Below are 12,612 nucleotides of genomic sequence, written 5' to 3'. Positions count from 1 at the left end.
TAGGTTTAAAATCACATTTTAAGAAAATCTATTCTGGAAATGGGCAGGGTTTAGCCATAATTATGACTGACTGTTTAGTGATGACAAACTTTATGCTCAGTAAGGTCACTCCTATAGAATTCTATGGTCACTCCCACTAAGGCGAACTTTGAATGGTTGATATAGTATGTGCAATAGCCTGGGGACAACGTTACACCAAGAAACACTTACCTTGACAAAAGCCCCCAACATAAAGACATTTTAAGTGTCTTTCTTCTGGAACCAAGTTACATGTCCCTCAATACAGAAATTCGCACGCAACAAAAACGAGCCATACCGCGCGGTGCTGGGCCCAGTCAGGTCTTTGACACATTCACCCACTCCCCCACTGAGAGATCAGTCACAAAATGTTGGCAACATTGTAACAGGTTGTAATCAAGCCCTGGTCTCCAGCATGGGAACAGAAGAGGAATACCTGGTGCAGTAGTCTCAGGTTGGACTACTCCAAATCTTGGTTCTGACACACACACAAACGTTGCAGGTCCATCAACCCATTTTAAATTCCTCTCACACCATACAATAACCTGTGGCTCATGAGAGAACCTTCATAAAATCAGCAACATGTAAATAAGCTACTTACTGACACTTATGTAGTGTCCTGTAATACTTAGTTTGAAGTGAGATACATTCGGTCATTCATAACACATCCATAAAGACTATCGCATGACCGTGTACTTAATTTAAAGTCAGACCCCTTTGGTAATTTATAACACATAAAGGCTTAATGATGTAAACCCATGTATTAACACTTAGGAAATTATCACTAACAGCTAAAACAAATAAACATTAAAGACATGTTTAAACTTAAGTTTCAAACAGTCTAATGCAATTACATTGAACAGGGCTGTGAAGTGTAGCTTGTCAGTGAGCTGGCAGACAAATGGTTCTTGCCTCTCTTCCTGCTGGAGTTACTGCTTGTTGGTTCCACCCATAAAACTAACAAAGAAAGTGAGCAGATTCGTTAGGAAATGTCTTTGTCACATATCCTGGATGAGGGCATTTCTGTGCTCCACCAGAAACTCTAAATGGGAAGATGTGAAACTCCATTCAATTTGTATTATTATATTCCTCTTTCATTTGCAAATCTCATGACGTGGCTGTATCTAGGGGATTTGTATTTAGCTGAGTCTGCTAGCTAGCTAAATGTCACATAGGTAGCAATTGCTGTGAAGTCACAAATTATTTGAAATAACGATTTAGATTAAATACTGTAGCTACTACCTAACTCAACACTTTACTACAAACTCAAATGTATTGTAATTAACTTAGTTTTTCGCTGTCCAGTGGCAGCACAAATGGGCATTAGATATGCGAACTCATCACATGATTAGTGTCTTGTCAGCGACACTAAAAAAGTACTTCCGGATCACGCAATTTGAATAAAAGTCCCCCACGTAAGAGTAGAAGAGTGACAACCATTCATGATATGAAAAATAATTGTCTAAACATTAACAATGATATATTTAAGTGATATTTACATTAAGGTCAAATAAATGCCCCCAATGCGAATCACTGTATATGGAATACACATTGGCTTAGAGCATGAACTATTCTGGGTGCCGCAGTAAAAGTATTGTTGAGAATACTTAGTAGGGTCTGTAGAATGAACAGTACATTTGGAAAGTATTCAGACCCCTTGACCTTTTCCACATTTTGTTACGTTACAGCCTTATTCTAAAACTGATTAAATTGCCCCCCCTTCAATCTACACACTACCCCATAACGACAAAGCAAAAACAGCTTTAGAAATGTAAGCACATTTATTACAAATAAACTGATATCACATTTACATAAGTATTCAGACACTTTACTCAGTACTTTGTTGAAGCACCTTTGGCAGCGATTTACATCCTCGAGTCTTCTTGGGTATGACATTTGGGGAGTTTCCCCCATTCTTCTCTGTAGATCCTCTCAAGCTCTCAGGTTGGATGGGGAGTGTTGCCGCACAGCTATTTTCAGGTTTCCAGAGATGTTCGATCGGGTTCAAGTCCGTGCTCTTGCTTGGCCACTCAAGGACATTCAGAGACTTGTCCCGAAGCCACTCATGTGTTGTCTTGGCTGTGGGCTTAGGGTCATTGTCCTGTTGGAAGGTGAACCTTTTCCCAAATCTGAGGTCCTGAGCGCTCTGGAGCAGGGTTTCATCAAGGATCTCTCTGTACTTTGCTCCGTTCATCTTTCTCTTGATCCTGACTACTCTCCCAGTCCCTGCCGCTGAAAAACATCTCCACAGGATGATGCTGCCACCACCATTCTTCACCGTAGGGATGGTGCCATGTTTCCTCCAGACATGACGCTTGGCATTCAGGCCAAAGAGTTCAATCTTGGTTTCATCAGACCAGAGAATTTTCTTACTCATGATTTGAGTCCTTTAGGTGCCTTTTGGCAAACTCCAAGCGGGCTGTCATGTGCCTTTTTACTGGGGAGTGGCTTCCGTCTGGCCACTCTACCATAAAGGCCTGATTGGTGGAGGGCTGCAGAGATGGGAGAACCTTCCAGAAAGACAACCATCTCCACAGATGGAGCTCTGTCAGTGACCATCGGGTTCTTGTTCACCTCCCTGACCAAGGCCCTTTTCAACCAATTTCTCAGTTTGGCCGAGCGGCCAGCTCTAGGAAGAGTCTTGGTGGTTCCATACTTCTTCCATTTAAGAATGATGGAGGCCATCTCCAATGCTGTATAATTTTTTGGTACCCTTCCCCAGATCTGTGCCTTGACACAATCCTATCTCGTAGCTCTACGGACAATTCCTTCAACCTCATGGCTTGGTTTTTGCTCTGACATGTATTGTCAACTGTGGGACCTTATATAGACCGGTGTGTGCCTTTTCAAATCCTGAACAATCAATTGAAATTGCCACAGGTGGACTCCAATCAAGTTGAAGAAACATCTCAAAGATGTTCAATGGAAACAGGATAAACCTGAGCTCATAGCAAAGGGGCTGAATACTTATGTAAATAAGGTATCTGGTTTTTATTTGTAATAACTTGGCAAAAATGTATTAACCTGTTTTTGCTTTGTCATTATGGGGTAGTGTGTGTAGATTGATGAGGAAACATTTATTTAATCAATTTTAGAATAAGGCTGTAACGTAGCAAAATGTGGGAAAAGTCTCGGGGTCTGAATAGTTCCCGAATGCACTGTATGGTGTTGCTGGTCTTTTACTCCACCCATTCCATTGGCGGTTGAATCGCATCATGTGCACTTACTGCACTACAGCAAACCAAACAATGGTGCAGGGCATGCTCACTGAATTAAAAGGCAACTACACTCAAAAATAGTTACTTAGATTTTTCCCAGACCTTAAGTCATCCCCTGATGTGGTTTAAGCATAGTTGTGAACAAGTTTTGTTGTTTTCCCGCCAAAAAGTGAAAACTAGGGTAAACCTGAAAAATGGGGGAAATCCAAAATCTGGAAAAACAAAACCAAGAAAACAACTGAATTTACAAATTTTTTTTACTGAAGTAGATAAATGTAAACAGATTTTAAAAGTCCCTATCAACATTTTTTGCACTTTGGGGGAATTTGAGGTCCGGTCCAATATTGACAATGCACCCAAGAGGGAAAGAGGTTGGGCCATACTAGAAAGGTTTTTGTGCAATATAAGATGTAAAATTTAGCAGATATTTTTATCCAAAGCGACTTAGTCATGCATGAATACACTTGTACATATGGGTGGTGCCAGGAAACGAACCCAATATCCTGCCGTTGCAATGCACTAGCAAGATGCATGACAGGGTTATAAATGCTTTATGAAGCCTCAATATAATATGATTTAAGGCATTTATTAAGCACGTTAGTGGGTTATGTCACATTTATAAAGCATGACATAGGGTAATAGATTTGTAGCACATTTATGTTGCCTTTAAAAGCTGAAAGTCATTTAAAGCGGGGACCAATTTTCTGTACGTGGTGTCAGAGTATTTTATTTTTATTTAACCTTTTTTTTTTTTTTTTTACAGGGAGGATATATTGAGGCCTAGGTCTCTTTTTCAAATGTGCCCTGTATAATACAACAAATATACACACATATATATATTTATTTATTTATTTACAGTACCAGTCAAAAGTTTGGACACACCTACTCATTCCAGGGTTTTTCTTTATTTTTACTACTTTCTAGAATTGTAGAATAATAGTGAAGACATCAAAACTATGAAATAACACATATGGAATCATGTAGTAACCAAAAAAAGTGTTAAACAAATCAAAATATATTTTGTATTTGAGATTCTTTAAAAGTAACCACCCTTTTCCTTTGACAGCTTTGCACACTCTTGTCATTCTCTCGACCAGCTTCATGATGTAGTCACCTGGAATGCATTTCAATTAACAGGTGTGCTTGTTAAAAGTTAACTTGTGATATTTCTTTCCTTAATGCATTTGAGCTAATCAGTTGTGTTGTGACAAGGTAGGGGTGGTATACAGAAGATAGCCCTATTTGGTAAAACACCAAGTCCATATTATGGCAAGAAAAGTTCAAATAAGCAAAGAGAAACGACAGTCCGTCATTATTTTAACCTTTTGTCAATATGGGGGCGCTGTTTCCACTTTAGAAAAAATCGTGCCCAAATTAAACTGCCTCGTACTCTATTCTAGATCGTACAATATGCATATTATTATTACTATTAGATAGAAAACACTCAAGTTTCTAAAACTATTTGAAATATATCTGTGAGTAAAACAGAACATATTTTGCAGCCAACTTCCAGATAGGAAGTGAAAAATCTGAAAACGATGCTCTGTTCCAGGGCCTGCCTATTGAATTGCCTTATATTTATGGGTATGCATGCACTGCATACGCCTTCCACTAGATGTCAACAGGCAGTGGAAGGTGGAATGGGGTGTCTATCTTGATCTGAGGCCGAACAAGAGCTGTTGGAGTGACTGGTCTGGAAATTTCTTTCTCTTCTCTCGCGCGCGAAGCTCCTCCATATTGTCTTCTGATAAGCGTTCGGTATACACGGCTAATATCGCCGGCTTTGTTTTTATTTGTTACATATTAGAAAAACATCAAAGTAGGTTTTTTCAACCGAGTTTCATCAGTTTATTCAAAGTTTAATGGGACTTTGAGTTTTCCGTTCTATGCGTCAAGAGGAGATGGACATGTTCGCGCCACATGGCTAGCTAAGGTTGCTAATTCGACAGGAGAGAAGGACATTCTAAAACCAAACAACGATTTATTCTGGACCTCTAGGACTCCTTGTACAAGATTCTGATGGAAGCTCAGCAAAAGTAAGAACAATTTATGATGTTATTTCGTATTTCTGTGGAAAATGTTGAGTGCTATTATCCGCCCTTTTTGCGGGCGCTGTCTCGCTATAACGTAAGCTGTTTGTTATGGTAAAGTTATTTTTAAAAATATAACACAGCGGTTGCATTAAGAACTAGTGTCTCTTTCATTTGCTGTCCAACATGTATTTTTTAGTAAAGTTTATGATGAGTTCTTTGGTCAGATTAGGTGAGTGTCCAAAATAGCTCCGGACAATTTGGTGAATCGATGCTACATATTCACAATGTATAACCACGGTTTGCAGCTCTAAATATGCACATTTTCGAACAAAACATAAGTGTATTGTATAACCTGATGTTATAAGACTGTCATCTGATGAAGTTGGTCAAGGTTAGTGATTCATTTTATATATTTTGCTGGTTTTTGCGATCGCTACCGTTTGCTGCTAATAAATGCATTTGTGTGTTTGGCTATTGTGGTAAGCTAATATAATGCTATATTGTGTTTTCGCTGTAAAACACTTAAAATCGGAAATATTGGCTGGATTCACAAGATGTTTATCTTTCATTTGCTGTACACCATGTATTTTTCATAAATGTTTTATGATGAGTATTTAGGTATTTCACGTTGCTCTCTAATTATTCTGGCTGCTTTGGTGATATTTTTGATGGTAGCTGCAATGTAAAACTATGATTTATACCTCAAATATGCACATTTTTGAACAAAACATACATTTATTGTATAACATGTTATAAGACTGTCATCTGATGAAGTTGTTTCTTGGTTAGTGATTAATTATATCTCTATTTGGTCGGTTTTGTGATAGCTACCTATGCGGTAGAAAAATGGTGAAAATATGCGGTTGAGTCTTTTGCTATTGTGGTTAGCTAATAGAAATACATATTGTGTTTTCGCTGTAAAACATTTAAAAAATCGGAAATGATGGCTGGATTCACAAGATGTTTATCTTTCATTTGCTGTATTGGACTTGTGATTTCATGAAAATTATATTATATGATATCCCTGTGGCGTTAGGCTAGGCTATGCTAATCAGCTTTTTTGATGAGGAGGATCCCGGATCCGGGTTGGTGACTCGTTAGATGTTTTAAGACATGAAGGTCAACTTTGAACGTTTTCTTCAAGACCCAGAGTTACATCTGTTGCAGAGGATAAGTTCATTAGTTACCAGCCTCAGAAATTGCAGCCAAAATAAATGCTTCACAGAGTTCAAGTAACAGACACATTTCAACATCAACTGTTCAGAGGAGACTGTGAATCAGGCCTTCATGGTCGAATTGCTGCAAATAAACCACTACTAAAGGACACCAATAAGAAGAAGACTTGCTTGGGCCAAGAAACACGAGCAATGGACATTAGACTGGTGGAAATCTGTCCTTTGGTCTGATGAGTCCAAATTTTAGATTTTTTGGCTTCAACCGCCTTGTCTTTGTGAGACGCAGAGTCGGTGAACGGATGATCTCCGCATATATAGTTCCCACTGTAGCATGGATGTCACACCCTGGCCTTAGTTATCTTTGTTATTTTAGTTAGGTCAGGGTGTGACATGGGGGATTTATGTGTTTTGTATTGTCTAGGGTTTTTTGTATGTTTATGGGGCAGTGTTCAGTCTAGGTGTTTGTATGTCTATGGTTGCCTAGATTGGTTCTCAATTAGAGACAGCTGTCTATCGTTGTCTCTGATTGGGAACCATATTTAGGCAGCCATATTCATTAGGTAGTTCGTGGGTGATTGTCTATGTGTAAGTTGCCAGTGTCTGCACTTATTGTTTGTATAGCTTCACGTTCGTCTGTTTGTTGTTTTGATTAGTTTGTATAGTGTTCGTTTTGTTTTCGTCTTCATTAAAGAGAAGAATGTATTGTTATCACGCTGCGCCTTGGTCCTCCTCACTTAAATGTTACGACGAACGTGACAATGGAGGAAGTGGTGTGATGGTGCTTTGCTGGTGACACTGTCAGTGATTTATTTAGAATTCAAACTAGAGGTTGACCGATTAAATCGGAATGGCTGATTAATTAGGGCCGATTTCAAGTTTTCATAACAATCTGTATTTTTGGACACCGATTTGCCGTTTAAAAAACAATAATTTTTTACAGCTTTATTTAACTAGGCAAGTCAGTTAACCTTTTCTCAATAGGGGGTGCTGTTTACACTTTGAAGATTTTTCGTTCCCAGATTAAACTGCCTCGTACTCAATTCTTGCTCGTACAATATGCATATTATTATTACTATTGGATAGAAAACACTCTAGTTTCTAAAACCGTTTATTTCTCTGAGTGAAACAGAACTCATTCTGCAGCTCACTTCCTGTCAAGAAGTGAGATTTCTGAAATTGAGGTCTCTGTTCCAGGGTCGGTTTATAAATTCCCTTATAAGCTATGGGGCTACGCGCACTGCATACGCCTTCCCCTAGATGTCAGTAAGCGGTGAGACTTTGAATGGAGCGGATAGCACCATCTGGGGGAGTATAAAACCTCTTGGAACGGAAGTACCGACCTTTTCGACGAGGCGCCTGACGCAGGAGGGAAACCGGCATGGCGTCTTCAAAAGCTTTCGGTTTAGCAGTTCTATATCTCCGGCTCTGATTTAATTTGTTTTTTGTCTTAACTTCATAAGGTAGTTAATTTAAACCGACTTATAGCAGTTTTAGCAGTTTATTGCGATTTTCTGGAGTTTCTTTGTCAGGCGTTATCACGAGTTGGGCACCTCTCCGGTACATCGGCGTTAGCAGCTAATTTCTACAGGAGTAGAGGACATCTTTCAACCAAAAGACGATTGTTCTAGACAAAGGACCACTTGCCCAAGATTCTGATGGAAGATCATCCAAAAGTAAGAGCTATTTATGATGTTAATTCGTATATCTGTGGAAAGATGTAAAATTATTAGTTCGCCATTGATTTAGGCATGGTCTCGCTGTAACGCACGCTGAATGTCGAGTAACGTTAATTTTAAAAATCTAACACAGCGGTTGCATTAAGAACTAATGTGTCTTTCATTTGCTGTCCAACCTGTATTTCTTAGTCAAGTTTACGATTAGTTATCGATTAGATTAGGTGCCTCTCCAAGATGGCGCCGGCCAGATTGCCTGAAATGTTGCTACTAATCACATTGTATAACCACAATTTGTGCTGCTAAATATGCACATTTTCGAACAAAACCTATATGCATTGTGTAATATGATGTTACAGGACTGTCATCTGATGAAGTATATCAAGGTTAGTCAAATTATATATCTTTTGCTGGATTGTTACGATCGCTAACCTTTGCTACTGGTAAACGGCTTGTGTTTCCGGCTATTGTGGTAAGCTAATATAATGCTAAATTGTGTTTTCGCTGTAAAACACTTAAAAAATCTGAAATATTGGCTGGATTCACAAGATGTTGGTCTTTCATTTGCTGTACGCTGTGTATTTTTCAGAAATGTTTTATGATGAGTATTTCGGTATTTGACGTTGGTCTCTGTAATTATTCTGGCTGCTTCGGCACTATTTCAGATTGCAGCTGCAATGTAGAACTGTGATTTATACCTGAAATATGCAAATTTTTCTAAAAAAACATATGCTATACAATAAATATGTTATCAGACTGTCATCTGATGAAGTTGTTTCTTGGTTAGTGGCTATATATATCTTTATTTGGTCGAAATTGTGATAGCTACCTATGCAGGGGAAAAAAATTGAAAAAAAAAAGTTGTGTCTTTTGCTATCGTGGTTAGCCAATTGATTTACATATTGTGTCTTCCCTGTAAAACATTTTAAAAATCAGAAATGATGGCTGGATTCACAAGATGTGTATATTTAGATGCTAGTATTTACTTGTGACCCTATGCTAGTCAGCTTTTTTACTGTGGGGGGTGCTCCCGGATCCGGGATTGGGACCAATTAGAAGTTAAGAACACATTCTTACTTCAATGACAGCCTAGGAACGGTGGGTTAACTGCCTTGTTCAGGGGCAGAACGACAGATTTTTACCTTGTCAGCTCGGGGATTCGTTTTTGCAACCTTCCGGTTACTAGTCCAACGCTCTAACCACCTGCCTTACATTGCACTCCACGAGGAGCCTGAGTGGCAGGCTGACTACCTTACACGTGGGCAGCAAGGAACCAAGGTAAGTTGCTAGCTAACATTAAACTTATCTTATAAAAAAACCAATCAATCTTAACATAATCACTAGTTAACTACACATGGTTGATGATATTACTAGTTTATCTAGCGTGTCCTGCGTTGCATATAATCGATGCGGTCCCTGTTCATTTCTCATTGAATCACAGCCTACTTCGACAAACGGGTGATGATTTAACAAGCGCATTTGCGAAAAAAGCACTGTCCTTGCACCAATGTACCTAACCATAAACATCAATGCCTTTCTTTAAAATCAATACACAAGTATATATTTTTAAACCTGCATATTTAGTTAATATTGCCTGCTAACATGAATTTCTTATTACTAGGGAAATTGTCATTTCTCTTGCAGTTCCGTGCAAGCAGTCAGGGTATATGCAGCAGTTTGGGCTGCCTGGCTTATTGCGAACTGTGTGAAGTCCATTTATTCCTAACAAAGGCCGTAATTAATTTCCCAGAATTGTACATAATTATGACATAACATTGAAGGTTGTACAATGTAACAGCAATATTTAGACTTAGGGATGCCATCTGTTAGATGAAATACGGAACGGTTCCGTATTTCACTGAAAGAATAAATGTTTTGTTTTCGAAATGATAGTTTCCGGATTCGACCATTTTAATGACCAAAGGCTCGTATTTCTGTGTGTTATGTTATAACTAAGTCTATGATTTGATAGAGCATTCTGACTGAGCGATGGTAGGCACCAGCAGGCTCGTAAGCATTCATTCAAACAGCACTTTCGTGCGTTTTGCCAGCAGCTCTTCGCAATGCTTCAAGCATTGAGCTATTTATGACTTCAAGCCTATCAACTCTCGAGATTAGGCTGGTGTAACCGATGTGAAATGGCTAGCTAGTTAGCGTTTCAAACGTCACACACTCTGAGACTTGGAGTAGTTGTTCCCCTTGCTCTGCATGGGTAACGCTGCTTTGAGGGTGGCTGTTGTCGATGTGTTCCTGGTTCGAGCCCAGGTAGGGGCGAGGAGAGGGACGGAAGCTATACTGTTACACTGGCAATACTAAAGTCCCTATAAGAACATCCAATAGTCAAAGGTATATGAAATACAAATCATATAGAGAGAAATGGTCCTACAATTCCTATAATAACTACAACCTAAAACTTCTTACCTGGGAATATTTTAGACTCATGTTAAAAGGAACCACCAGCTTTCATATGTTCTCATGTTCTGAGCAAGGAACTTAAACGTTAGCGTTTTTACATCCACATATTGCACTTTTACTTTCTTCTCCAACACTTTGTTTTTGCATTATTTAAACCAAATTGAACATGTTTCATTATTTATTTTATTGATGTATTATATTATGTTAAAATAAGTGTTCATTCAGTATTGTTGTAATTGTTATTATTACAAATAAATGAATCGGCCAATTAATCGGTATCGGCATTGAAAAATCATAATCGGTTGACCTCTAATTCAAACCACCCTTAACCAGCATGGCTACCACAGGATTCTGCTACGGTACGCCATCCCATCTGGTTTGTGCTTAGGAGGGAATATCATTTATTTTTCAACAGGACAATGACCCAACACACCTCCAGGCTGTGTAAGGGCTATTTGACCAAAGAGGAGAGTGATGGAGTGCTGCATCAGATGACCTGGCCTCCACAATCACCTGACCTCTACCCAATTGAGATGGTTTGGGATGAGTTGGACCGCAGAGTGAAGGAAAAGCAGTCAACAAGTGCTCAGCATATGTGGGAACTCCTTCAAGACTGTTGGAAAAGCATTCTAGGTGAAGCTGGTTGAAATAATGCCAAGTGTGCAAAGCTGTCATCAAGGCAAAGGGCAGCTACTTTGATTTGTTTACCACTTTCTGGGTTACTATATGATTCCGTGTGTGTGGGTGTGTATATATGTATGCCTTATATATCACACAATGTCTGGATGAAATATTCTACACAACAATATTCAGAATCTATATATGCCTTCAGGAGAATGGCCTCTCTCCCGTGTGGATCTTCAGGTGCATCTTCAGCTGGTGCTGGCGGGAGAACCTCTTCTCACACAGCTGGCAGCGGAAGGGTTTCTCCCCTGTGTGGACCCTCTGGTGCCTCTTCAGGTCACCAGCCTGGGCAAAGCTCATTTGACACTGGGTACAACTGAAGGGTTTCACCCCTGTGTGGACCCTCTGATGCCTCTTCAGGTGGCCAGCCTGGGCAAAGCGCATGTGACACTGGGTACAGCTAAAGGGTTTCACCCCTGTGTGGATCCTCTGGTGGATCTCTACCTTCTGGGTGCAGCTGAAGCCTTTGTTACAGAACATGCAGAGGAACCGTTTCTCTTTACTACTGCCTGATGTGGCTCCCCTTCCCTGAGTCTGGACTCTAGCCCTGTCATTTGAGTTCAATACCTGATCGAAAAGGACGCGGCCTTGTAAATCGGAAGTCGCCATCGACGTAGACACTGGGTCGCGATCCCTGAGCACGTGTAAAGGGGAGTGGGTCGGGACATTTAGATTGGTCTTTAAACTGTAATCTAAGAAATCTCTGCCCTGTGAGAATCCATCTCCTAGGTGACAAGCTGCATTCCATGTGGGAGGAAAGTCGCCCTCCACTTTCACAGTCACTTCATCTACGACCAGACCTTCCCCTTTCTTATCTAGGCACCCTTCAGAGTATACACTACTACTGTACCGGTTCCAGTCCCCTCTAGACGGATCAGCCTGTGTCTCTAAACCCATGGATATGTTGCCAGGGGCCATCTCTGTAGCGTAAGAACAAGATAGAAACTGACAATTATCTAACGCGTCACCTGAGTCCCGATGGGAATGAACCAGGCTTCGGTTACCATAAAGTAAATACTCTGAGCCGGGAGCAGGAGGACAGCCCAGTCTCCCCAGTCCCAGTCTCTCTGGGTCTGACCTGTTGTCAGATCCTGTGTGTAAAAGCCTTTGTGTTACAGTTAAAGTCTTGGTGTCCGTCTCTGATTTGAGGACGGCGTTCAGCGTTCCACTGACCTCCGTGATGCTGCGTCGAGAGCTGGGCTGCGCTGGGGTGGTGGCGGGGTCCTCCATGGCTACAGCTGCACCAGACTGATTGTCTCTGCTGTGCCGTGGGTCCTCCTCTCCTTCAGTCCTCTCCTGCTTGACCCCAGGACCTGCAGCCTCTGCATCTGCAGACTGACACAAGAAGAGGGGAAGTTATTACTGGCACGAGTTGAATTGGATAATAATGTCGTAA

At 40.3% G+C, this 12,612-nt stretch overlaps 1 protein-coding gene across 1 annotated transcript; it reads right to left on the bottom strand.

The window, feature by feature from the left end:
• Positions 1-4,071: 4,071 nt before the first annotated feature.
• LOC139577632 (zinc finger protein 239-like) lies at positions 4,072-12,381 on the bottom strand. The gene has a single exon (XM_071404771.1). It carries the CDS (start codon positions 12,132-12,134, stop codon positions 11,361-11,363), a length of 774 nt encoding a protein of 257 aa, XP_071260872.1. The 5' UTR covers positions 12,135-12,381; the 3' UTR covers positions 4,072-11,360.
• Positions 12,382-12,612: the final 231 nt, after the last annotated feature.

The sequence above is a fragment of the Salvelinus alpinus genome, chromosome 6, assembly GCF_045679555.1.
Source record: "Salvelinus alpinus chromosome 6, SLU_Salpinus.1, whole genome shotgun sequence".
In the NCBI taxonomy this organism is placed as follows: Eukaryota; Metazoa; Chordata; class Actinopteri; order Salmoniformes; family Salmonidae; genus Salvelinus; species Salvelinus alpinus.
The sequence above is the reverse complement of the archived record's forward strand: the minus strand, read 5'-3'. Positions and strand labels throughout refer to the sequence as shown.

What these genes read in the sequence shown, in the direction of transcription:
- LOC139577632 (XM_071404771.1), bottom strand. Translation starts at nt 12,134, where the DNA reads ATGGCCCCTGGCAACATATCCATGGGTTTAGAGACACAGGCTGATCCG.